The 27,849-nt window shown below is 35.6% G+C and overlaps 1 protein-coding gene across 3 annotated transcripts in view; it reads right to left on the reverse strand.

The window, feature by feature from the left end:
- Positions 1-27,849, reverse strand: part of LOC105662131 (UPF0489 protein C5orf22 homolog) — a 493,870-nt gene that overhangs the window by 201,594 nt on the left and 264,427 nt on the right. The window contains exon 4 of one of the 3 annotated variants that reach the window (XM_076529247.1): positions 5,861-5,884. The exons of the other annotated variants lie outside the window; for them this stretch is intronic. Coding sequence (XP_076385362.1) covers positions 5,881-5,884 — 4 coding nt within the window. The 3' untranslated portion in view covers positions 5,861-5,880. Of the gene's footprint in view, positions 1-5,860; positions 5,885-27,849 lie in introns of those variants that run through there. 3 annotated transcript variants of the gene reach the window in all.

A 27,849-nucleotide genomic window follows, 5' to 3' on the forward strand; every position in this document is an offset into this window, starting at 1 on the left:
TTGCCATACAAATTTGCGTCATTATTATTACTCATAGTAAACAATGTTTCAGATGAAGTTGAATGGTTTTGAGGGGGGCATATGCTGGTGGCATATTTTCTTTTTTAGGTGGACGTGTAAAGGACATATGAAGGTCATTTATGTTTTTTTAAACGGAATCATATATTTTTTATTGCATCAGCTGATACTCCTTCATATTCTTTACAAAAAAGTATTAATCTGTTTATGTGAAAAAGTCATTAGTTTAGGAGATATTTTAATTTTAATGTCTATTTACAGAAAAGGTTCAATGCGGCGACCATTTGCATCAGAACACTTTCTGAATCAGGAAATTAATTAACATTCCGTAGTGTATAATCTTTCTGCATGTGTATACAAACATAAAGTGATATACAAACATACAAAAATTATTCGTTTAATAATATTAAATAGACCGTAACATTATGTACTCAATATTTATTGCAATATAATATAACATTCATTAGTTTTCGTTTGTTATTTATGAGAAATACACATCGTAAAATAGAAAGTGTACACATCATTTGACTAATGAAGTACTTGCAGCTTTAAAAAATCAAGTACATTATTAAATTATAGATAATTTAAGTATTGTACATATGATTAGACAGAACACGTGTTTCCTCATGTGTTATTTATGGTAATCAATTGCAAAATTATATGCCTGGAATTAGCGAGTTTCTAAACGTTCTTATGAAATTTAATATTCTATCAAACAGGTATTTCAGGGATTAAATAGTCGTTTCAATTATAACTAAGTATTATTTAAATACAGATTTATTTCTTAGATTATGTAGAAATTGAAGTAAGTCCTTTTTAAGTATGAATGAATTCTAGAATTTCACACGGATGATGAACTTCCTGCAAGTATGATTGCGGAGTAAATACTAGAAGAGATGCATTTATTAATGAACGATAATTTTCAAATGTGTAATAAAATTACTTAAAATTTATTAAAGCGGTTATAATGTAGAAAATGCTTAAATAAATGAGAAATTATGAATAATAAATGGATATATATAGGATAAGCAGAAACCAAAATTGGAAATATAAATATGGAGTTTCTGTGAAGAATAATATAGTAGAATAACATTTTTTAATGAGTTTACAATGATTCTACTCGAGAGTTCTCTGACAAAAATTGTGTATATGCTCTGAAATAATATTCAGAAATATGTTAATTGAATCTATTGCATTTCTGTACTATAAGTACCAAAACCATTCGTATCAATAATTTTGATACAAAATGATATCTTATATACTGAAAAATTTTCTTACCACTTGTAAGGCTATATTTATATCGAAAATGCATATGAAAGTGTTATATTAAACAAAAATATTTACGTCTGTATTCATACTAAATAAAATTTACGCCAGAAGATAAAAATATCAAAGCAATTTTCACGTTAAATAAAAATGATAGTTATGTCGAAGAATTTCAGAAACAAGAAGTATAAAATTGCTTCATTAAAAACACGAAGTGATTTCAAATTCAGTACGCAACGTTTGTAACATATGTTTTTTTTAAATCCACACGTATTACCATACACGACTTATTTAATCGTTATGTTATAACTTTTATTATCCACAGAATTGATTGTCGATAATATCGTTCGCACGTTATTACCGCGGCTTATAAATCGCTCGCAACCTGCGCGGCACTTAGCCGCTCGTTTGAACATGTTTAGCAGATCCGCTTGCTTAATATGCAAAGTAAAGTGAAATTTATGGAATGAGAGCAAAATGAAAGGAAAAACAGTGTTCAAGCTTTACGTAGGAGTGACTATAATACAATATACGTTATTACACGAAAGTAGTTGCCCATCTACTCTTCTTCATTCTTATAATAAACTTGTGTACCTCTAATGTTTCTCTGTAACACTTAAAGTTACAGAATCTAATGAACCTTGTGAACCTTGTGAACCTTGTGAACTTTGTGAACCTTGTGAATCTTATGAACCTTATGAACCTTACTGAACCTTGTGAATCTTATGAACTTTATGAACCTTATGAACCTTACTGAACCATATGAACCTTACTGAACCATATGAACCTTACTGAACCATATGAACCTTACTGAACCATATGAACCATATGAACCTTACTGAACCTTATAAACCTTATGAACCTTACTGAACCATATGAACCTTACTGAACCATGTGAACCTTATGAACCTTACTGAACCTTATAAACCTTATGAACCTTACTGAACCTTGTGAACCTTGTGAATCTTGTGAACTTTGTGAACCTTGTGAATCTTATAAACCTTATGAACCTTACTGAACCATATGAACCTTACTGAACCATGTGAACCTTATGAACCTTACTGAACCTTATAAACCTTATGAACCTTACTGAACCTTATGATCCTTATGAATCTTACTGAACCTCATGAACCTGAATTTTGTAAATTTGGAATTTAAGTATTTAAAGATTAAGAAACTTGGGGATTTATGAATTTGAGAATTTGGGAATTTGGGAATTTGAGAATTTGGAAATTTAAGAATTTGGAAAATTGAGAATTTGGAAATTTGAGCCTTTGGAAATTTGAGAAATTGAAAATTTGAGAATTTGGAAAATTGAGAATCTGGAAATTTCAGAATTTGGAGATTTAAGAAATTGGAAATTTGGTAATTTGAGAATTTGGAAATTTCAGAATTTGGAGATTTAAGAAATTGGAAATTTGGTAATTTGAGAATTTGGAAATTTAAGAATTTGGAAAATTGAGAATTTCGAAATTTGAGGATTTGGAAAATTGAGAAATTGAAAATTTGAGAATTTGGAAACTTGAGAATCTGGAAATTTCAGAATTTGGAAATTTAGAATTTGGAAAAGTGAGAATTTGGAAATTTGAGCCTTTGGAAATTTGAGAAATTGAAAATTTGAGAATTTGGAAACTTGAGAATCTGGAAATTTTAGAATTTGAAGATTTAAGAAATTGGAAATTTGGTAATTTGAGATTTTGGAAACTTGAGAATCTGGAAAATTGAAAATTTGGAAATTTGAGGATTAGGAAATTTGAGAAATTGAAAATTTGAGAATTTGGAAACTTGAGAATCTGGAAATTTCAGAATTTGGAGATTTAAGAAATTGGAAATTTGGTAATTTGAGATTTTGAAAACTTGAGAATCTGGAAAATTGAGAATTTGCAAATTTGAGCCTTTGGACATTTGAGAAATTGAAAATTTGAGAAGTTGGAAACTTGAGAATCTGGAAATTTCACAATTTGGAGATTTAAGAAATTGGAAATTTGGTAATTTGAGATTTTGGAAACTTGATAATCTGGAAATTTAATAACTTGAGAATTTGAAAATTTGGAAAGAAAAAAAATGTGTACTACATTTACGTGTAAATGAAATTGAAAAAATTGATTATTTCTATAATCATATAGGATTACATTAAATTTTATTTCAATTGCTCCAACCTCTTCAGGCGCCAACTCTCGGGTTACCATCGGTAGAAATATTTCCAAGCAGCGCCCGTGGTACACGCGGGTGGACGTATCTGCGTGTCATGCATAAATGATATATGCATACCATCGCGAATAACTGTGTTCCCAACACCCAAACGAAGATGTTCAATCCCTCTGTCCTCGTTTCCCATCTCCCTGTTTCGTGTCATTCTTTGCTCGCGTAATTAATAACTTCTGTTGGGCCGAGTATCATTCGGCTCCCCCATAGTATGAGTAAGTATTAATTTCGCCACGTGACACGGCCGTCTAAACTGCTTAAACGAGGTCAGCTATAAATCATTCCCGTAAATTATTCCACGGTTCATTAGGAGATGTATGGAAAAGAAATCGAGCAATCGGAGATACTCGGATCGAGACGAAAATAATTAGCGTGAAGAGGGCTGCGAGCGGAAACGTCGCGCGTGCTACTATCGCGAAGGGTGCTTCGGTATTTCTGTGTCGCGCATAAATAGCCAGCGAAAACGCCTCCGTTTGTTTGTCATTTGTACCGGTACAAACGAGCGCACGCGTGTATACAAATTGATCTACCGGCGATTTTTCGTGAAGGCATCCGGACGAGAATACTCGCGTCCGACGATACCTGTCGAGCGGAATGTTTAAGCGAGCGGATGATTAATGGAGCCGTGTATATGCCACTATCCTCTTCGTTTTTAACCGGACCCAAACTAGCGAAGCAGTTTAAACGACTGCCTGGTAAATGGTAATTTATAACGATGCGTTTTCTTACGTTTCGGATACTTCTTATTGCAATACTGTCGCAGATTGAAAGTCTACGTTATTTGATTGAATAAAAATATACGGGGTGTGCCGTTCCAATTAATCTAAGATAAACATATATGTAATAGTCACATAACGTCTGTTGATATTTTGAGGACACTTTTAGATTTGATGTTATATGTCTCTATATGGTATTTGGTGATAGTAAAATAAACATATAATATGTTACAGTTATATATAATATAATATAGGATATAATTATAAGTAACTTGTGTACTGGTTACAACTGCACTCTCACAGTGGAATAAAAGCTACATAATTTAATTTAATTTTAGAAAACAAGGTTTACTTATCACCCTTACGTGTTTATATACAGGGTGTCTAATAATTAGTGTAGGTCCCTGAAATGGAGGATAGCTGACGTGATTCTGAATAAGATTTCCCTTTGCAAAAATGGAGTTTGAAGCTTGGTTTTTGAATTATTAAGGTAAAATAAGGACCAATCAGAGCGTGAGGATTACGCGTGCGCAGACGCGAGAGCGGCAGCTTCGGATAACGTGTAGTTATCCAACGCGTAATAATGCAACGTGTGGTAATGCAACGTGTGGTAATGCAACGCGTGGTAATCCTATGCGTAGTAATCCAACGCGTACTAATACAGCGTGTGGATATCCAACGCGTAGTAATCTAGCGCGTGCATATTCTACGCGTAGTAATCCAACGCGTGGTAATTCAAAGCATAGGAATCTGATGCGTGGTAATCAAACGCGTAGTAAGCCAGCGTGTGGATATCTAACGGGTAGTAATTCAGCTCGTGGATATTCAACGCGTAATAATGCAACGCGTGGCAATTCAAAGCGTAGAAATCTAATGCGTGGCATTGATGCGTGATTCTAATCGACAATTAGAATTTAGTTTTTACTTCTCCCTTGTCCAATTAAAGACCATTTAACTTCTCAAATAACAATTAACTTTTAATCGTTATGAAAAACATCAACACTTTCTCAATTAGTTCTGCGATTTTGTTCAGGTGGAACAATGGATACAAGAATGTTGGAGTGATTAAATTAACGAGTCGTTTCATATAATTGTTCGTTAATTGTTGAATTAAACAGATATATAATGTGCTAACATATTTTCGAAATAATTATTACCGTTCCATTAAGCTGTATCAACGAAACCGTGGAAAATTATTTTTAGAATTAATGTACATCTTCACTGTACAAGTCGTTAATTGCTTTATTTATATCTAATTAATGTAAGTCTTGGATACTGTTTTTCATATAATTTTACACTATATTATTTACATAATTAGAATTATAGAAGCTAGGTTGCTGCGTGGCAGGATTAAAATTCTATCGAGTACAAAGGTTCAGAATTCATATAGTAAATTCAATTTATACTCTCAACTCTTTCAAAAAACAAAATAAGTACTGTTAAATACAGTGTCAAGAAATTGCTATATTATAACGTTAGTTATGTAGATATTATTATTTATATTATTTATACGGATATTATTATTTATATATACTATGTATTATATACTATATTATTTATAAATCATTGTAAAGACGTACGTAAGAATTCAAATTTATTTTCTGGTGAAATAATTCGATAGCTGTCACCCTTGATCGAAGAAAGTTGAGTTGCAACTTTGAAATAACCTCCGGGCTCACCTGAAATCAGAGGTAGAATTAATGTATTACATATCGGTGAACAAAGAATGTACAAAAATATATGTAACACAAGAAAGTATAATTTACATTCTCAGATAGTGAAACAAACTTTGTAACACGAAGTACATAATCCTTGTCAAATAGGTAATTTTACATGTAACAATAAACTGTCTATGTCGAATCACAGTTTTTTTGTGATTTTAGGAACATTGAGATTTGGTTTAAGAATTTGAGGATTTTGTGATTTGGGCGATTAAAAATTAGGGGATGTAAAAATTAGGGAATGTAATCTTGGAAATTTGGAATTTGAGGACTAGGATTTAAGAATTCATGGGTATATGAATTTAGGTATGATGGTTTGGGAATTTGGAAATATAAAGACTTGATGGAGTAAAAGTTTTGAGATCTAGGACTTAGATATTAAATAAGAGACGTAGATATTTCAAAAGTTTAGAATTTGAAGACTGTAAGATTTGGAGAACTATGAATCTCCAAGATAGACATAGAAATCTAAAGATTCTTGGAGTAGATTTGGTACATCAAGAATTAGTTGAGGAATGAAGGAAAACATAAAAGTTAAGGAATGTATTTGACGAAATAACGGTTTTGGAACTTTAGGATTTGAGTACCTCGAGATATGGGAATTCTAAGATTTTAGGACCTAAGATGATCCAGAAATTTGGAGACACTCGCCAGTAACCCAGTAATTTGAAAAACATGAGATGTGAGGACATTTGAATTTCCAGACCTCCACATATGAGAACCTATCAACTGAACCCTGCTAAAAAGCACCATAAATAATTAACAATCTATCGATTCAACAGATAAATCTATAAATTGAAACACTGAAGTTTGCATACAGCTGTTATCCAAGCTCACGTCGCACAATGTACGACTATCACGGTTTCAGTTGGACAAGGTTAGTATACACGTGATAGAGCAACGGTACGTAGAGTCATGTAGATAGCGTAAGCGTAATTATCGTACGTAGACAAGGGAGAAGGCAAGTCACGATCGCACCTGCTGCTCGCACTGACAGCAGGCATCCTATTGGAGGAAGCACCGGTCAGAGAACGAACAGACGGACGCACATCGATTATTGTTCTGTCTACGGCCAGGACATGTTTTGCCCTATTGACTTCGCTAACACTCGATATCTATCGAAAGGTGTTTCCTGCACGGACTCGATCACTGTCACGCACCACATCCCTGTCATTCGATCTGTCATCGTTAAGTCGAAAGGCCGGGACGCAATTGTTAATAAGATTTAAATTAGCGTGAACGATAACGGTGACATTGTAGACGAGTACATCGATGACTTGTCGATTTTCGTTATTAACTACGATGATTCGAACGGGAGATTTATTATCATTCGAAAGGAAATGTATTACACGGTTTTGCGCCACTTGCTGCACCTCCGGACAGAGGTCTGAGAGATTTTGTGGCATTACGGTTGGATGAAATTTATGCCGAGGTTATTTGAAGATTAATACGCCTGCTATCGACTGAAAATTATTAGTGCAAGGGTTTGTCGATACTTTTTACTGTTGTTTATTGTAATCATTTGGAAACCTTCATTTGGAAAGGGAGAGAAGTGGATTTAGGGAGATATGGAAGGCTTTTGGATATGAATCTGACACTATAATTTGGGAAGCTGCAAATTTAGGAGCACAGATATTTGAAGATCTAGGAATTCAACGTGCAAAGTTATTTGGAAAGTTCAGAATCTAACTTGTGGATTTTGAGGTCTTCGAATATGGATATCTATGGATTTGACGTTCCACAGTATTTACGAAGCTATGTATTTAGAAACCCAAGTATCTGAAGATCTAATGATTTAACGTCCCAGAAATTTGTTAAGCTTGGTATAAGAGAACTTTTGGATTTTGATGTCTTCGAATATGGATATCTATGGATTTGACGTTCCACAGTATTTACGAAGCTATGTATTTAGAAACCCAAGTATCTGCAGATCTAAAGATTTAACGTCCCAGAAATTTGTTAAGCTTGGAATACGTGAACTTTTGGATTTTGAGGTCTTCAAACATGGCAATCTATGGATCTGACGTTCTAATTTACGAAGTCAGCAATTTAGGTGCTGCGGTATCTGAATATTCAACATCGTAAAAATTTGTCAAGTTCGTATGAGAATTTTTGAATATTTTGATGTAAGAATTTGATTGTCTAATGTTACACTCGAGTTAATTACGAAAGTAATTAAAATTCGTAACGCGTGTGTCCTGCGTGACGGCGAACGTGTTAATGGGCATCGCTCGACGTCTCGAGATCCTCTTTCTTTCCGACAGCAGCAGCAGAGCGGAAAACAAATTGAGCTAGCGGTCGTAAAGTGTTTTCGCGATACAGAAATAGAGACGCGAGTGGTTGGTGGAACTTGATTGCGAATTTATATGCGTAGCTGTAAATACGAGCACGAACGAAACGGGTTACGACGATCGACACAGGCTTCTTATACTCGACAGACACCAGGATCAAAGAAAATATAGACAGGAGTGTCGTGTTATCCACTCGAGCGTACCGATCCTCGCCTTAATTCACAGTTTAATCGATAGCGTCGTACTTGTACGCTGTACTTTAATGACGCCATTAGAGAATTGTCGTGATTTTTTCTCCTTCTTTCGTTTTTTTTCTTTCGGTCTTTTTATTCTGTTTCTCCTTCCATTGCTATTATTGGAGTTGACCATTCTGGTTAGAGCGTCTGTCGAGAGCCATGCATCGGTAACATGCGAGAATAGCCACGGGGATCGTGTTTTTCCTTGGCCGGTTTAGTATCGAGGGAGCACGTTTCGTTTTCAGGGCAAAAAACTTGAACATGTGACGTTCAGCTTTGTTCCTTTATAGTAGACTGATCTACTACTTTCTCTAGGAGACTGTATTGTAATCGATGTTATTAAATTAATTTGATGAATGGTATAGAGTTTCTTATTATCTATTTTTTAGACGTGTTGGTGTTAATGTAGATTCAGTTACACATAATACTGTATAAATAGAGTGCTGATATTTATACATTTATTACATCGCTGTAAGGCATAAATTATGAAATTTGAGGACCATACGAATATTATGGATTACCGGTTTATTTGTGTTTTGCAGACTTTGATGTTACTTAAATGTCTGCGTAATTATAAATTACGAAGATATATTTTGAGGATATTAATTATAATTTTATAATTATTGCTAACGAACTGATAACTATTTCATAATTTTTACTGATGAATAAATAATTTTATAGTTTTTGTTCATGAATGAATAATAATTCTACAATTTTTGCTGGTGAATGAATAATAATTTTATAACATTTATTAATAAATTAATAATAATTTTAAAATCCTTGCTGATGAATGTATAATAATTCTACAATTCTTGCTGATGAATGAAAAATAATTTTATAATTTTTGCCGGCGAATGAATAATAATTCTACAATTTTTACTGGTGAAGAATAATAATCTTATAACTTTGGTAATAAACGAATAATAATTTTACGATTCACGATAACGATTTAATAATAATTTTATAACTCTGCTAATGAATAATTTCATACTCTTTCTAAATCAAATATGGAACCTGAGAATACATCATCATGTGTACGGCTGAGTGATGTAGTACATGATAATGCATGTTTACTATTGCGACATGGTCCAAATCATACGATGCAAATTACACATTGTAGCACAGTGCCAAACACGATAGACTTCCCTGGGGAAAATGACGAAATAGGGAAATCTAAACAGTTCGTTATGATACTCAAGAGTTATTGTGTATTAGGTAGTTTACTCGAGACATTTTAATATTCAGGAATTAGTTAATAATGGAAAGCAATTTATACAATTTTTGGTTATTAGACATTGTGAAACATTATGAGACATTATTATACATTACAGAATTTATTTTAATAGGTAAATAATAAACATTAATAGTGAGATAAATATTCAATAATTTTTTTCTGTAAAAATGTTTAGTGGGGTTCCCTTTCCTTATATTGCAATTATTGGTATGCAGTGTAGATTATTTAGAAATTTGGGAATTTGGGAATTTGGGAATTTGGGAATTTGGGGAATTTGGGGAAATTGGGGAAATCGGGAATTTGGAGAATTTGGAGAATGTGGAGAATTTGAAGAATTTAAGGAATTTGGGGAAATTGGGAATTTGGGTAATTTGGGTAATTTGGGGAATTTGGAGAATTTGGAGAATTTGGGGAATTTGGGAATTTGGGAATTTGGGAATTTGGGAATTTGGGAATTTGGGGAAATTGGGGAAATCGGGAATTTGAAGAATTTGGAGAATGTGGAGAATTTGAAGAATTTAAGGAATTTGGGGAAATTGGGAATTTGGGTAATTTGGGAAATTTGGGGAAATTGGGAATTGGGGAATTTGGGAATTCGGGAATTTGGGAAATTTAGGGAACTTGGGAAATTTGGGGAATTTGGGGAATTTGGGGAATTTGGGGAATTTGGGGAAATTGGGAATTTGGGAATTTAGGAGTTTGGGAATTTGGATAATTTAGGGAATTTGGGTAATTTGGGTAATTTGGGTAATTTGGGTAATTTGGGAAATTTGGGGAAATTGGGAATTTTGGAATTTGGGAATTTGGGAAATTTAGAGAACTTGGGAAATTTGGGGAATTTGGGGAATTTGGGGAATTTGGGGAATTTGGGGAATTTGGGAATTTGGGAATTTAGGAGTTTGGGAATTTGGGGAATTTGGGAAATTCAAAAATAGGGAATTTGGTAGTTTGGGGACTTGGCAATTTGAGAATTTGAGAAATTCAGAAATAGGAAATTTGGTAACTCAGGAAATTGAGGAATAAGTAATTTGCGAATTTGGAAATTTCAGTATTCAGAAATTTGGAAATTCAGAGATTTAGGAATTTAAAAATTTAGGAGCTTAAGTATTCAAGAATTTAAGAATTTGGAAATCTTAAAAATGAAAAATTGATCTCACAAAAACCCAGCTTACAATTCTAAAGAATATTAAAAAAAAGTACTAAAAAAGTTAATCTAAACAGAAAGTAATTGTATTTCTAAAAATAACCGTACCTACCCCTTCCCCTTTTATTTTACAACAAACATCCACTGCTTCTTACGCTCGAAACTGCTATAAAACACATCCAGGAATGTTAATTCATAAAAGAAACTAAACTGTCTTAAACTCGACCATAATTCCTTCAATATACAATTAACTGAAATCAGGTTTCGTTTATCGCATAGTGTATCACAATTATTTTCCTAATACCGAAAGACTGGCGCTCAAAATAAATCTCAAAAGACCATTAATAAGATAGGAATTAATCACCGCGTGTCCGTTGAAATGAATAGAACAAGATTGCACTCGAATTTCATATCGCAATAAAATGTCCGTGTATAAAATATCACGTGAATATAAGAATTTCGTCTCGCATCTTTCAATTTCTGCCTATATAAATATATCATAATTGCCTCCATCGACGCACCATTATCAAGTTACAGCCACTCCCATTGGCCATTTATTCCAAAGCAATTTCCGTTCAAATCTTTACCGGCGCATACTTGCCGGCCATTTTCTTCCAGGCGAAGATTTACACCGGATTCACTTTCATGGGGATACAGAACGTTAGATGTCGGGAAGAGTGCTGCCCTTGATATATGTTAATCAAGCTAATAATTTTGTGGTTAATTTATTGTTGATCCGCGAGCCGCATACGAAATATCAGAAGGGGCGGTTCAGCGACAACCTCGCTCGTTTGCAACGAAACTGGTTCGAGAACGGGAATCGATACCTTACAATAACGACAGGACATTTGAACGTAATTAAAGGATCGATTAATGTTAATGAGTAACTTCCACCGTTTCGCTAAAAAAATATTCAAGAAAAGAACCACCGCGTCATCCCGATTTCTTGCGCCATCTCCTCGAACCTCCGACGAATAAGGAATACGTACATATATGGCCGTTCGAGTCGTTAGTCAATTCGCTGACGGATGTTACAGTCATTAACGTCGATAAGTACTACTTCATTTTTTTCTGTACGGGCATTTTTCTTTTTTCGGTTTCTTTTACCTTGAACGAACAAGGGATATATTAAATAGCAATCCATCATGCGATAATAATAACCGATGCAGTACAGATTTAAGAGTGGAAAGAAAAATATCTAGGAAATTATACCTTTACCTGATAGCCTTTTATTGGACGAGCGTTAATTGGGGGCAATTATACTGATTAAAAATCGCGGATTTCATTAACGACTTTTTCGTCGTGATTTTTGAAAACGGTATTCGAATTTAATCTTCGGCAAAACTTTCAGAGAACGATATTATTAGGACTCAGTTACGTGGTGAATAAAATCAACTTGAACTTTTGTGAATAAAATGCATTTTTGGAAATAGGACAGAAAATTATTAACATTCAAAAATTAGACAATTAGATAGTTAGATAGTCAGTAAGTTAGGTAGTTAGGTAGTTAGGTAGCTAGGTGGTTAGGTGGCTGGTGATTAGGTGGTTAGGTGGTTAGGTGGTTAGGTGGTTAGGTGGTTACGAGTTTAGGTGGTTAAGTAGTTATGTGGTGGGTAGTTAGGTGGATTGGTAGTTAGGTAGTTGGGTGGTTAGATGGTTAGGTAGCTAGGTGGTTAGGTGGTTTGTGATTAGGTGCTTACGTGCTTAGGTGGTTAGGAGGTTAGGTGGTTAGGTAGTTATGTGGTGGGTGGTTAGATAGTTAAGTAGTTAGGTGGATATGTAGTTAGCTAGTTGGGTGGTTAGGTGGCTAGGTAGTTATGTAGTTATCTAGTTAGGTGGTTAGATAGTTAGGTAGTTAGGTAGTTAGCTAATTAGCTAATTAAGAAGCGAGCTAAGCAGCCAGTTAGCAAATTAGATAAATAGATAGTTAAATACCTAAATAGATAGTCAGATAATTAAATAGTTAAATATTTATATAAATAACTAAATAATTAATTAGATAGATAGTCACACAATTAGCTAATTAAGTAGTTAGACAGTTAGATACATAATTAAATAAACAGTTAGATAGTTAAACAAACAGTTGTCTCGTCTTCAAAAATGATTAATTTACTTTGCTTCATATGAACATATTACATATACACATATCATATACGTATCATGTATGATATCAGTTCATGACATATGAACATGTGCAAATGGTTCAAAATGAATTTCCTCAAACATAACAAATCATAGAAACAATCAGATTCTCTCATCGTCCACAACGATTTATCCATTTTCACCCAAATTCATTTTAAAAACAAACACGCACATATTGCTAACTAATTTTCGATAAGAGAAGTTATCATTCAGGCAAATTCGAAAGAAAAAATGAAGCAACTTGCCGAGAGAACTCTTTTCTCCAGGGCTTTTCTGATCTCCTCGATCAGATAAGGGACAGACTCGTTAGCGATTCGTCGTGCAGAATTACGCCGGTCAACCGAGGAAAAAGGAAGCCTCCGACAAGGTAATTATCGCCCCGTCTAGGGCCACCTTGCGATCATTGCATCCTTGCACCCAGTCGCGCAGCTAACAACGACCGCTACAAATTACAGTTTTCGAGCTGGAACGGACGATCACCGGCTTTGCATAAAAAATTACACGCCGTTTCGGAAGTGGGCCACTTCCGTTCACCTTCACGAACTGTCGCGTTTACATGGACCTGCCTTTACGCTTGCAGAACAACAACCTTTATCTCTCGTTAACGCATCGGGCGCAGAGCTTTTCTGACGCACACTAATGATATCAACTCTACTGATCTACGAATATTCATCTGCTTCTTTATTCCTCTCGAGGCACCTTGGTCGAATTAAACGCGCACGCTTAACAATTATTCTTTTAAATGTTCTTTTATGAATTCGATATATTCCGAAAATTTCGTTGCAGTTAATAAAGTTCATAAAGATGGCTAAAGTCTCCGAACATAAACTGTACATAAAAATTATTTTGAATACATTATTTTGTAAAAATAAAATATTTTCTGTGAAGCTACTTTGCAGATCCCTAATTTTACTTAAATGAAGGAATCATAAAAATGTACGACTGTTTGTAGACACATCTAGTGTCCAGTATTCAGACAACAAAATAAGAATCCACAGAACTTAATATTCCGTAATTTACGAACTCGTAGTCTGGTGCCAAGTTAAATCGCTCTGCACATGGATGTATGAGTATAGTTACACGTTTATGGTTCCCTTCATCTCTCTTTAGGACGACAAACGATGATTCACGATCATCTAAAATCTAGCCTACGGAGAATCGGGAACGGTTCCGTATATTCTGCAGGTGGACCAAGTGGTTCGCCTAACAGGAATAGATCAAAGCGTCTTCAACGAGACCAAATTGCTGCTCGCAGATGTACGTGCGATCTCAGCTACCATTCGCCTATATTTATTGCAACGCGGTAGACTTGTTGTCGCCTGCATTTAACGGCGGAAACAGTGGAAACTGGGACGTTTGTCATATTCGTGGTATTTGTGGATTTCGTACATCGATTCTGAATGTCTAACATGTTAATCGAGTGAGAAGAACGAGTTCTAATGATGTCAATTTGAAGATGACTTATTATCGTTCGTAATTATTGATAATCTTTATAAACGTCATAAATTAGCAAAAACTTACTGAACAATTGAAATGTTATTTAATGTCATGTGAAGTAACATTTGATCTCTGGGTTAAACATTACAGTCAACTAACTTATGGTGCTAAGTGCAGACATATACGACACATATGTGCATGTGTAGATGACATGAAATGAAAGAAATGCATGCTTTTTTACGTCAATACAGTGTACACACGTGCAAAAATATTTGATAAATATTTATATATATTTTTTAATATATGGTGCAAAGTGCAGACATATGTGACACATATGTACATGTGTAGATATGCAAATCATTTAACCATCTACAAATCATAATTTACAGAAACAAAAATTAGAAATTAGAAATATATAACAGTAGCAAAAAATTGGATAACAAACAAATTTTTAACAAACGAAATCTTTGTAAATAATTATGAACCGTTTTGAGAACGATACAAAGAAACGAATAGAAATCTCGAATAGACATCGTCAGGAAAACTGGAGTGCAATCGATTGATATGTTCGTACATACACCTTTTTCTGTCCGAGCAAAACAACTGTCTCCCGCTAAAAATTCAATTAATCACAGAACCGTCGATATTTCATCTGCAACAAGATGGACAGGCACAATTTGTACGTATCAGGAGCGATAAATTATTGGCCAGATACTGAATCACGACTGCAATCGGAAGCTTTGTTCTCTGTGTGTCAAAAATGAAAAAAAGGTAACACTTTCGAACATGACTGAACTACTTCATAAGTTCTGTAATGAGCGATGCTTATTAGATTAATATATGTGCAAGTTCAAAGTTTCTGAAATATGATTAACAGATATTACTCACATGTAAATTAATAAACATTATCCAACATCACAAAATACAACTTTGTGTATAAATTACCAATATTTTAAAATTTTAGATGCAAATTTAAAATTGAGCAAATTCTAAAATATCTCGCAGTAACAAAAGGCGAGCTCGTTCTTTCAGAATAAACAGCTCAATTATATCTTAAGTACATTTTTGACGACCCTATTCTGAAGAACGCACGGTAGCATTTCACGGCAGCATATACCGGTTATTTCCTCGAAAATGTACCAGTAGTCATAACGTTTTACAGAAACAACTTCAAAATTGCTCCGCTCTCAACAATGGCGGACAGCCTCGACACACGAATTCGTAGGTGAACGGACCGTGAATCGCACGAAACGAGTTTTCTCTGACGGCCGCGAATTTGTCGCGATCGCGATGCCGATAAAATTGCCTACTCGGCAGAAAACGGTGCTTTATCGCTGCCCGGAAGAGCGTCTCGAGGATAAACCCGCGAAGTTTCGCTGAAACACGCGACAGGTGGAGACGAAACGCGACAAAAAGGGACGAGAGAAGAAGAAAACGGTTATCTGGTGACGCGAGTCACGAGGAGGGAAATAAATGAAGCTGCTCGGAAAGTATTTTTGTCCGAGGCGACGATCTATTTTAAATTTCGCGCCATAATAAATCCCAGACTCACTCGCTTAATCTCTATGGCCGATAATTTCGCTATCTCTCGTCCGACGACGAGACACGATCAAAGCAGAGCAAATTAATATTTTATTTGCCGCGTGTGCGTCGATCGCGTACACGCGTTGGGCGTTCACGAACGGCAACCGAGCGAACACGTTCCAGGATAAATTCAACGCACCGAGCAGAACGATTATTTACGTCGTGAGTCGAGTCGACTTAATTAATTTTATGGAAAAATATGTTTCCTCGCGATCCGACAACCACGGTACAACGCTCGCTCGATCGAAACATTCGGCTAGAGAAAAACGTCTTTGATTAAGTATTATCCGGTGAACGCACCTGCCGACATACGCCTTTCGAATCGACTGAATACTTTTCGGACAGGGATCTGTTTTTACAAGAAATTAGTCGGAATATTGTTTTAACACTAAAACTACCAAACCGGTCAAATGACCGCTCCACAAGTTTCTTATTATAAGGAACACATTTTGTTAAAATACATTTCTTGAAATCAGAATTGATTTTCATCAAGATAAAGAATGAATGTGTGTACTCATTTATGTTTCGTCGTTTGTTTATTTATTTTTTAACTTCATTTTTAATTTCAAATTAAGTACACATTATATGCCGGTAGTGTTAAAGATCTCTCATAAGATACGTAATTAACGTACACTATGTGCGTCAGACGTATCAGACTATTATCTGTCACAATATCAAATTGATACAGAAAATTAAAATCCCATACCGATGCTGAAACACGCAAATTATAATTACACCTAAACTGAAAATTCACATACTGAAAATATGAGAAGAGTTTACCATATTTAAACTGCAAGTGCGCCAGAATAGTCACTGTAGAGGTTATGTGATATGTTGATATACGTATCTTTGAGTGTCACAATGAATTCGACTGAAAACAAATGCTATTCATTGCTATTATCTTTAGTTGAATTGTGTGTTGCAACGAGACAAACGTAACCCACGTCTCTCTATGTCTTATCATTTCCTCATCGACCCAAGTAATAATCATGTTACCTCCAAAAAAGGCACGGAAAGTATGGGCCTGGCAATAACGCTGTTCGGTAATTTTAATTAATAACCCACGTAAAATCGATAACCACAGGCTGTTAAATAGCGTGACGTATGCGTGATAAGGTTCGTCACGCTGCTTAAGATATTTCTGAGAGAATAACCGTTTAACCGTTGCTTTCTGAACGGACGTCGTTTACAAAACGTTGCAAGCGTGCGCGAGTTTTATTAACGTTTAACGCCCCAGTGTTCCTTTCTATTGATTCTTTACGACGACTTTTATCGACGATTAAGTATTACTGGCGACTCGGTGATTTCACAGGATATACCCGTTAGCCAGGCCTTGGAGTGCTTTTTTCCCCTTCTGTTCCTTTTGCGTTTAACACTCAACAAGGAAACAGCCGAGTCAAGAATTGTGTCCCGTTAGCTGGGTGTTGTTTCGTTCCTTTCGTAATGGTTTAATTGATTTCCTGAAGGAGTTTCAGTCTTAATTGATAGCGCCGAGGCAGACTGATCTCATCGTTGTTTTAGAATATCGTAACCAATCAATTACACTGGCTTAATTTATTGTTCTACGACGTTTCGTTCCTGTGATTAATTTTCTACGGTCCGATCGGACTGGTTGGACAAGTATTTATTTTAATATTAAACGTGTTCGTACAGTAATTCCATTCTGCAACTTTTATCTACGGTAATCGTACTTTATTGTACGATAACATATGCACTTTTATTAGGACACCGTATACCTAACCTAACCGTATAATGTAAATAAACAGAGTACAGATAAAGAATTGTGTGAAAAAAAAAATATTATTATTCTTTCTGACGTTAATCCGATTTGATGAAAAGAAACCGCCTTCAGAGTGATAACACGTGTGTGCATGCGCCCTATGGCACGCATGTCAGCGAAGAAGCGAGCAGGGGTTGGTCGAAAAGAAAGGGGATCTTGCGTAAAGACTTTTCCTTGAACGGGAATGCGTGAAAAGCTGGAAAAGAAATCCACGAGTCGCAGGCTGATTTCAGGAAGCTATCTCGCCACACCCAGACCCACCTCCTCCGCATCCATCAAGTCGGAATCTTGATTTCCAAATCCACCCTCTCGCGGCTGGTTGCCTTTCCGCTCTCGTCCGGACGTTTCTTCTCTTTCAGAATGCCACCACTCGCGTGACCTGCCGTCTAAACGGGCTTCTGCCATGGATGCGAAAGTCACGTTTTGCGTTTACTGATTGCCAGATGGAATTCGGTTGCTTGGGAATGCTCCTTCGTCCGTAATGACGTGGACAGATTTGGTTGATCGTTGCTGTTTTATTAGCAAAAACGTCCACAGATATCTGCTGCTTTGTGAATAGAAATATCCGTAGAACAAAGTTTTGTTGCTGTTTTATTAGCAGAAATGTCTACGGATTTTACTTGCTCTTTTATTAACAGAAGTGTTCACGGATGGACATGTTTCCAGCAATTTTGTAAAACGTATTCATAAATTAAGACTTTTCTTGCTGTTTTATTATAAGCATACGTAGATCGAAATATTTGCTGCTATTTTATTAGCGGAAATGTCTGTAGATCGAGATTTATGTTACAGTTTCATTCACACAAGTATTCATAAATCAAGAATTTTGTTGCAGTTTTATTAGCAGAAACGTAGATCGAGATATTTGCTGTATGTTTATTAGTAGAAGCATCCGCAGATGGAGATTTATGGTGTAGTTTTATTAACAGAAGTGTTCATAGATCAAGATTTTTGTTGGAGTTTCATTAGGAAAATCACTTAGCGATGTTCAAGCCATTCATAAAGGTGTGATAAATAAATCTAGAATTGAGAAGCTTGCAACGGGAAGGATGCAATTTTGTTTTTGAAAGACTGATGGATATAATATAAACCAAGAGCAGATTCCGAGGTTCAAATAAGAAATTATAGAATTAACAGTATAATTTTCTACTAAGAAGGAGAGGATTATGTACGACGAGAGTTCATTGCTCTGTAACAGTGTATGTGCTTCTGTTTATTTGCTAGATTATATTCATGTATGAATACGCAAAGTCAGGTGTACGAAAGATGGTAAATCAAGTATAAGATTTCTGAAGTTACGAGATAAAATTATTCGAAACTATTCTATAAAATAGTTAGTGCTTTACTTAATAAAAAGGTTTAATGAGATACTCAATTATAAGGTACACATTAATAAAATTTGGAAGTAAAACAATTGATACTGGGCTTATTTAGATAGAATTGCGCAGTCGCGACTAATGAGATCTGCGCAGATCCGTGCGCATGCGCAGATCCGTAAACGCATGCGCAGATCACACCAAAGTTGCATCTGCGCATTAAACATGATTATTAATCAATTAATCTTTATTCCGGTATTCATAAATAATTTACATAACCTGTAATCACACATAAGTAATCCTATAATAAAAAATTAATTTATATTTTACGTTTTAGAGTCAGTAATATTATATTTGTTCCAGTCCTTATATAATAATGATAAATGCACTGGAGTCACACAAATCAAACTGTTCGAAATAGCAGTTATGTTAATTTCATCGCAATGAAAACAATAACCACTGCATGATTAATGATAAGTTTCGATTGAGTAATTGATTATTCTCCTCATTCATTAATCATAGATTACTGATTATTCAGTAGTCACTAATCATCGAGTGTTGACTGGATTTCACTTAATAATAATCTCTAATCATTAATCAGTATTTTTTCCCGTTTCTGTCATCAGAGAGATAGTATCGAGTTGAATTCAGACGTGACCTCGAAATTACCTTCGATTATAAACATCACATACGATTAAAATAGAAGTTCACATATCGAGTTACATAACAAAAATAAACGTTGCAAAATTTATTATTTTTAATTGTTCTAAATCTTCTAACTCGTCTAACTGAAGTCATTTAATTCTAATAATGCAACAATATCTACACAGTTATATTCAAAGTTATATCACACAACTTTTATAAAATGTCCAATCCTACGCATCACCAGATTCTACGTTCTCCTGGAAACTTTCGAAATGAGACAACGCTCAGTCATGTCCCGAGGCAAGTAAATCGAGCTAAAATGGAACTGTACAAAGTACCATTTCATAAATCTTGCCCGGAAAAGCGTGCACCGTGGAGAGAGCACGGAGGGAAAAGAAAACTGTTGATAGATGAGAAGGACGAAGAGCGAGATCGAGGGTGTACCAGGACCATGGTTTGGTAGAAACATTATTTCAGACTCGGTGTATGATATTATAAACCGAGAAGGGATACGTCTGAAGAAAGATCTCTCAACGCTTTGTGCGTATAATTTCAAACCTGAGTTTCGTTAAAAATATTTCTGTTATATATCAAATTTGATATTTAAGTTTGATATTTAACTTTGATATTTAGATTCGATACGTAAATTTCTATAGTACTCCTACATTTCTATATTCCATCTAAATCTCCATCTTTCTTCCACATACAAATTAACAAGTTCATTCACAAATCTGAAGATTTAATTCGGTTTTCACACACACTGTCCTCAGAATTTAATCATACTCTAAAAGCACCTTCGCACAGAATTAAACTGTTGGTACACGAACAACCATAATTTTAACAGTGTTTACCCACAGATGAAAACAGTTATTCGAGGACGCACAGTGGATGGATAATGCAAGGAATGGGAGTTAGAAACAGAAAAAGTAAAGAAAACTAGGGATGAGCAAGCAATATATCAACGTGGGTTGGCAGAAAGACGAAGCCTTCTCCGAAGAACTACCGAGGCACGTCGTCTTCGTTCCTTTTTACCCTACAGCCAAGAAAAATCCCGAATAATCCGGCTGTACGGATTATCCTGCTTCTCACCGAACTTCCCTTGTTTTATTATAACTCGTCGGATACCGTGAACCCCGCGTCGCGTCTGGGCTTCGATTCAATTCGACCCCTGACACGAAATTTCGATGATCTATTTGTGTTGGAAAATAGATTAAACACGGTTCGATAGTTGATTTTGTGCTTCATGGTCAAAGTTTGTTATTTGGGAAAATTGAATAATAAAGTCTAATACGAGCGATTTTGTAGTGTATCATATGCATATACATACATACAAGTATGCATGGTTTTGAAATATATCATATGTATGTGTATATGGTTTTGAAGTATATCATATGTATATGTGATCTTGAAGTATATCATATTTATGTAATATTTAACATGTGTGTTTGAATAAATAATTCTACACACACCAGAATATGAATAAAGACGGTTATATATTTAACAAAAGACGATATACAATAAATACAAGATTTGAAAAGCCGATGGAGTGTTCACGAAAACAATACTGATACGTGCGACAGTTCGAGACTAACAACTTTTAAAATGCGGACGGTTTCAAAAGGTGACCCGTCGTTTGCTTCGTGCAAACCGTTAACTCACGACCTTCGACCTCGACAATATGAATATAAACCAATATAAACTAAAAATATATATAATATGTGCACCAATAATAACTAGACAATAAATTACAGAAATAATTCAAACTTAAAAACTCCACATTCCATCACTTTCATAACATCCTCTCACTTCCATAAATATTTCCCAAGATAAATACGAAAATTTCATTTTAAAATTGATACGTATGCCTCTGAGTTACGTAGGTGCAATAAACAAGGTACCAACATTTATTTGTCGCAATAAAAGCAAAATTACTCGCATAAAGATCCGATACTCGAGATAATAGAGATTCTACAGTATTTTGTCGCACTTGGATCAGAATTTATAGCCCGAGTACGGCTCGTCGACATAAGGTAGAAGATTAAAAACGATCGAGGTATCAAATCACCGTGCAGTAACATTCGTGACAAAGTTTAAACCTTCCTATCGTTCGTTTCGTCATAGCGCAGTCATATTCATCACGAGAAATGGTCAGATAGGCAATAAACTCCGAGTCGCTATAAACCGTTCGCGCAATCGTTGCAGAACGAAGAAATCCGGATTGTAAAATCTAAACATAGAATAGACAATCTTGAATTCCCGTTGGCGTTTGCTAAGCGGATTATATGGATTTGGTTGTTCGTTCTTTCAGCGGACCGACTTTGGCGCGTTTTATTACGTTAGGGATCGATAGCTCGCCGGAAATGTGGAATTTTTGCGCCAAAGCAGGATATGTAACGCGTTCGATGGTTGAGAAAGGAATTATGGGAGGACTGTTTAATGAGAGAGGAATTTTTACCCGGTCTTAATTAATTCTCCGTTGAAATCGCGTAGAAAGAAAGTCAATTTCCTTGGTTTGTGCGGTAAAATATCATTTATTAGTTGATTTCGAAACGAAAATCGAACAAGGTGATCGGTATGCAAGAATGCGATCGTTATTATCGTATCTCTTGCTTAAGATAGAATGTTCATTTAGATTTCTAAGTAGACTTTTTATTGAGCAAAAATGCAAATTAAACGATCACATTCTTGCATGAATGATAATGAGATTAGTCAAATTTGCAGTTTAACATAAAAATTCACTGAACGTTTACCTTGACACCCTCGCGAATCCCATCAACCTATCCATAGCGTAATTATCCCTAAATTCTTGCAAGAGGATTAGTAAAGTTCGGTACGTCTCTTTAATTCCGAGCGAATCAAGGACATCGAAAGAATCCGGGAACAATATCAAGGTATCCGAGAAAGCTAAATGAATTCGCGCGACTCAATTGTCCTTTCCGAACCGACTAAGCGCGATCGAAACAAAAGTTTCTCCCATTCCCGATTGTTTCCTCGTCGTCCACGAGCATTTCTTACTTCACGTTTACCCGCTTAAGGCGCTCGTTTAGGGCAAGGGCCACCCTTGTGTTCCTTCTTCCCCATTCTCATGCCGACACTCCCTTTATCGATCCCACTCCAGCGTGCCTCTCCCTCACGCTCTGCCATCCCTCCATACTCCCTCGCTCTTCTTCGCCCCTTTTCTTTCTTCCCCACGCTTTTTCTCTACCTTTCTCCGTCTACCTTATCCTTCTCCGTCCCTCTTCACCACCTAGTTACCCCGGGGAAAACCTAGAACCGGTTCCATCACCCTCCTCCTTCGCAGACGCCGCCACCATCGCAGCCACTGCCACTCGCCTCTATAAACCCGACCAACCAGGAAGCACGTATCTGCCCTTTCGAATTATCCGGCTGGCTTGTCGCCCTTTGTTGCACGCGGAATTTCGTTTAATTAAAATGAGACTGTAGGGCCGAGCAGAGGGAACGTCTTCGATTGTCGGAACGCCGCGGAGACGGTTAAATGTCTGACAATGAATATGGTCGCTATATGGTATCCGAAAGTTGGTCAAAAATTTTGCTAATTTCTAAATTTTACCCTTTCAGTTACGTACACGTCTTAGGCACTTATAACAAAATATGACGGAAAACTTAAATATATTTTAATTTTTATACATATCATGAGTTATATTTATTTTTATCGTAAGGTAAGTTTATTTTTGAACAGAAATTTTGATAAAATTTTATAAATGTTATTTGACTTCCTTTGATATTCGTATTTGACTGCGATTAGGCCAAAGGATGTAGCAAGCAAAATTTGTTTGAAAATGGGGTGGTTTCATTGTTAATGATTTTGGGGTAAGATACGATCGATTTTGGTGACAAAAAGCAAATTTGAAAATGATTGAATTTTATCGTGATTTGTAGAGAAACATCATTTGAATCCCTATGGGTTCAGTAGTTAAATTTAAGTTTCTCTTGTAAAATATTACAAAATTCTGAGACAATTTTTCTATTAATATGTATCACTTTTTGCAGACCCCTTAGAACTTTCCCTCATTAACAAATTTTTATATATAACATTTTTATCGTTTCTTAGAGTGTTTTACTCTAAGGGTGGTTTTTGACAATTCAATCAAATAAACTGTGTTTCTCCTTCTTTGTTGTTATTTGTAAAACAAATATAATAAAGAAATGTATCAATTTCAATTTGATATCATGTACACATACACGTAAGAGACCACCCTAATAGTAAACAGGTTTCGACATCAACTAGAGATTAAATCTCACGTCGATCTAATAGATGAACATTGGACAGGTAAAGCAACATAGTAAACCAAAGCAAAAAATTAACAACAATGAAAAAATAATTACACGATCAACGCCGTTTTCTCTCCCTCCCTCTTTTGATCGTGGCAGAAATTCTCATGTGACCACGCGGAAATTAGCTCCGATTACGATCTTGGGAGGTGTAAACTGGCAAAATGGCGGTGCTGCAAGAAGGAAATACATTGTTCGGGGCGGAGCGAAGCCACTGGAAAGGGCAGACCGGTGTTAATCACGTTATCAAGGTGAGGGATCAACTAATTAACACCGAGTTAATCGTTCGCTTCGCTACTCGAACCTGCCGACGTTCGATCACGTTCATTGCTCTTCATCATGTGAAATTTTGCAGAAGAAATAATTTTCATACGTTGGAAAACGTGCAAATAGATATTTTCAACAGGATTGAAAATCTAAATAGTATTTTTGGTAATGGAATACTCGATTGTGTGAAAAGTATTTGTGCAGTTCATTTCACAAAAGTTTTTACAAATTTTATAATTCTTTTTGGGTTGTTTTTTAGTGATTTCTTTGTGGACGTTACGGTCTTGTGTCTGACACGTTTTTATGAAAGAAATTTTCGTGTTCTCAATATGTCCTTAAATCTTTAAACAGTAGGTTTAGGAATAATAAGTATTACTATAATAGTAATATTTTAAAATAGTTTATGTAGCTTCATAACGTTAAAGCATATAGTTTTCAGTTGACGTTTGAAACGAAACATAATTATTGATAATTTAATAATTTAGATAGAATACATAACTGGATTAGTGAATATAAAATAAATTACCTGGATTAGAGAGCATCGAAATCATAATGGAAACACCATCGTTATGTAAAATTGAACAGTCAACAATTTGTGATAAGAAAAGACTAAAATATAAAATTATAAATTACAAGAATTTGCGTGCAAATTGTATAAAATCTGTGGATAATTAAATTCTTTTTATGACATCGCATGAGTTGTATTATCGAAAGATTGATAAAAGAGATTTATAGTTAACATGTACTTAAATGACATTTTTATTTAAAAATTTTATACCAATATAATCAACAGCTTAACTGTAAAAAATTACCATTCAATAAGAAGTATCATATCGTGAAACAGTTAACTTTAAAAATTCAATCTAAATTGTTAAATTTTAATTTTAACCTGACAAAATTACCTGTAGTGATCCCCAAAGTATCCTCAAATTAATCTGTGGATTACAACTGTGAAAAGCTACGTTACAATTTAAACATTTCATTTACTATCTTTTCAAATGAATATAATACTAATTAGGATTTTGCTCAACTTTTTTTTTAATTATTCGATGATAATAAATACGTGCTGGCGGTTAGCGGTAAATGTCGGATATAATGTTGAATATATTATTACATGTTATATAATAACAGATCAGGTAACCGAATATCGAGAATTTTTAATGTTTTTTATATGTTTTCAGTACCTTATCACATCGTTTCCTTCATACAATACATTTATTAATTTAAACTTCTCAATTAGCATGTCGAATAATTGATATATTCATACTAAACAAGATTATTATTTTTTAATTATTTAGGTACATTAAATTTGTGGCATTAATAATGATGACTCAAAATATTAATAATGGGGGACCTCGGTTAACATATTGACAAGTGTATTCAGTATTAATTATATAAGTTATTAAGAGATAATTAGTAAAGTAATTAACATCTAATCCACTCTAACCCTTTCCTTTTTGTTGCTTAGAATGCATTAGAATTTGCTTTATTCTTCAATTTAGCACTCTGACAAAACTAAGCAATAACAAAATAATTGACATATTATTTAAAGAAAATTAAATATAATTACCAAAATAAATCATTAGCTTACAAATAGTACAAATAAACCTTGTTCAAAAATAAATATCTCTGTTTGAAACTGTACAAACCACACTCAGTAAAAAGAGAAAATATAAAACTTTATAAAATAGCAGCAGTGATAATTACAGTTTCTCAATAATATATTCTATGCTCCAGCCAAAAGCTAGAGAAAGAAAATTTTTCCAAATAGATCCTTATCCGAAGAAAACGATAAACACAGAAATATTGCTTAGAAAATTCTGAATAGCCTTAATTACGCAAATATTGCACCGCACAAACGCTGACTGATCGGTGAACACAAACGAAAAGCATGATCAAGATGCAAAAACAACATCATAAGCGATACCGATCGATTCGCTGATCGATACGGTTCACCGCGATCAAGTATCTTTTCAACAACAAAGCTCACAAATATCCAAGCGTGTCTAGCAGAAATCTTTGAAAAGTTGGACCAAACCAGCATCCTCTCGTTCGCTCGCGCATGAACGCATTGTTCAGAGCTGGAAAGATGGCTCGCCTTCTATAGGGGGTGCTTTGTTCACCAGTATCCGGCAAGTTACACGAATTCATTATCGGACGTATTCGAAATAACGAATGCATATCGCTCCATTGAAAACCGCTAGGTACCGCATCCACAAGCGATCGCATCATCGAAAAGAAATCGAAACAAATACGACCCGTTCACTGTCACGGCCAAGTATCACCGTTAAGGTACGTTCACACTTCACCGTGCTCGTGAAACTCTCCCTCCACGTGTATTAGCCTCTCTAACCGATTGATCCATTATGCCTGGTGCACACTCTCTCACTCTCGGACACGCGTCCAGACCAATTAAACTAACTTGTTTCTCATGGCGAAATCCTGAGGAACGAAATCGAACGACGATGCTCAGAGGACAAGAACAAGAACGACGAAGACGACAAGGAGGACGACAACGACGACGAGCTGAAGAGGAAAGACACAGAGGAGAGGATTGCAAGGCGTCGCGGCGCTGGTCGGTACTAGACTTGGCGTTGGTTCGTTCGTTAGCTGGACCCTCTTGCTCGCCCGTATTAATTTGCTTCCTCCTCCTCTACCCCCGCCGACACCGCTCTCCCCCTTAACGGTCCCTTCCTCGGTCATCCCCCCACCTCCCCCCTGAAACGAAAAGGGGGACTTCGGGTCGCCCCTGGTCTTAGCTGCTGGCTGCTGCCAACTGCGAGAATCGAGCCATCGCGCATGCGGACTACGCTAATCACCCTTCGTCCTCTACCCCCCTTGGACTACCCCTAACCCGCACCCCGAACCACCACGTTGCGCTTTCCACAGCGGCCCCGGCTCGATGAAGGTGAGCCACCAGAAAATTAACTGGAACTACCGGCTGTCTTTGTCGACCTTGCTGGATACCGTTCCTGGCCCGTGTTACAGACCTACTTCGACCTCGTTTCTCGCGACCGTGACCTCCATCCGTTCCAAGGGATGAAGGAGATGGAAATGCCGGATGAATTGCTCCTCTTAAACGGTTCACTGCGTTTAATAGTGCTTAGAATTTGGGAGCACTGTTGTATATTTTTGGTGATTGTATTATGGAAAGGTAATTGTACAATGGAAAGGTAATTGTAGAATAGGGTAATTTTAGTAAATGACGTTTCTGTATGCGGATTTGGAGTTATAAGATTGGGGGATAGCAGAGGAATAGAGATTTGAGGATATAGGTGTCCTACTTCAGATGGGGATTTGAGAATTTGGGGTTTGAGAAGTTGGGGATTTAGGAATTTGGATACTTGAGATATTGGAATTTGAGAATTTGGGAATTTGGAAAATTTGAGAGTTATAAAGTTTGAAAATTTGGGGCTGAAAAAATTTGAAAATTTGAAGATTTGAGTTTTTGGAGTTTGAGAATTTGGGAATTTGAAAATTTGGAGATTTGAGAATTTGGGGATTTGAAAATTTGGGAATTTGAAAATTTGGAGATTTGAGAATTTGGAGATTTG

The sequence above is a fragment of the Megachile rotundata genome, chromosome 3 (genome assembly GCF_050947335.1).
Source record: "Megachile rotundata isolate GNS110a chromosome 3, iyMegRotu1, whole genome shotgun sequence".
Taxonomy (NCBI): Eukaryota; Metazoa; Arthropoda; class Insecta; order Hymenoptera; family Megachilidae; genus Megachile; species Megachile rotundata.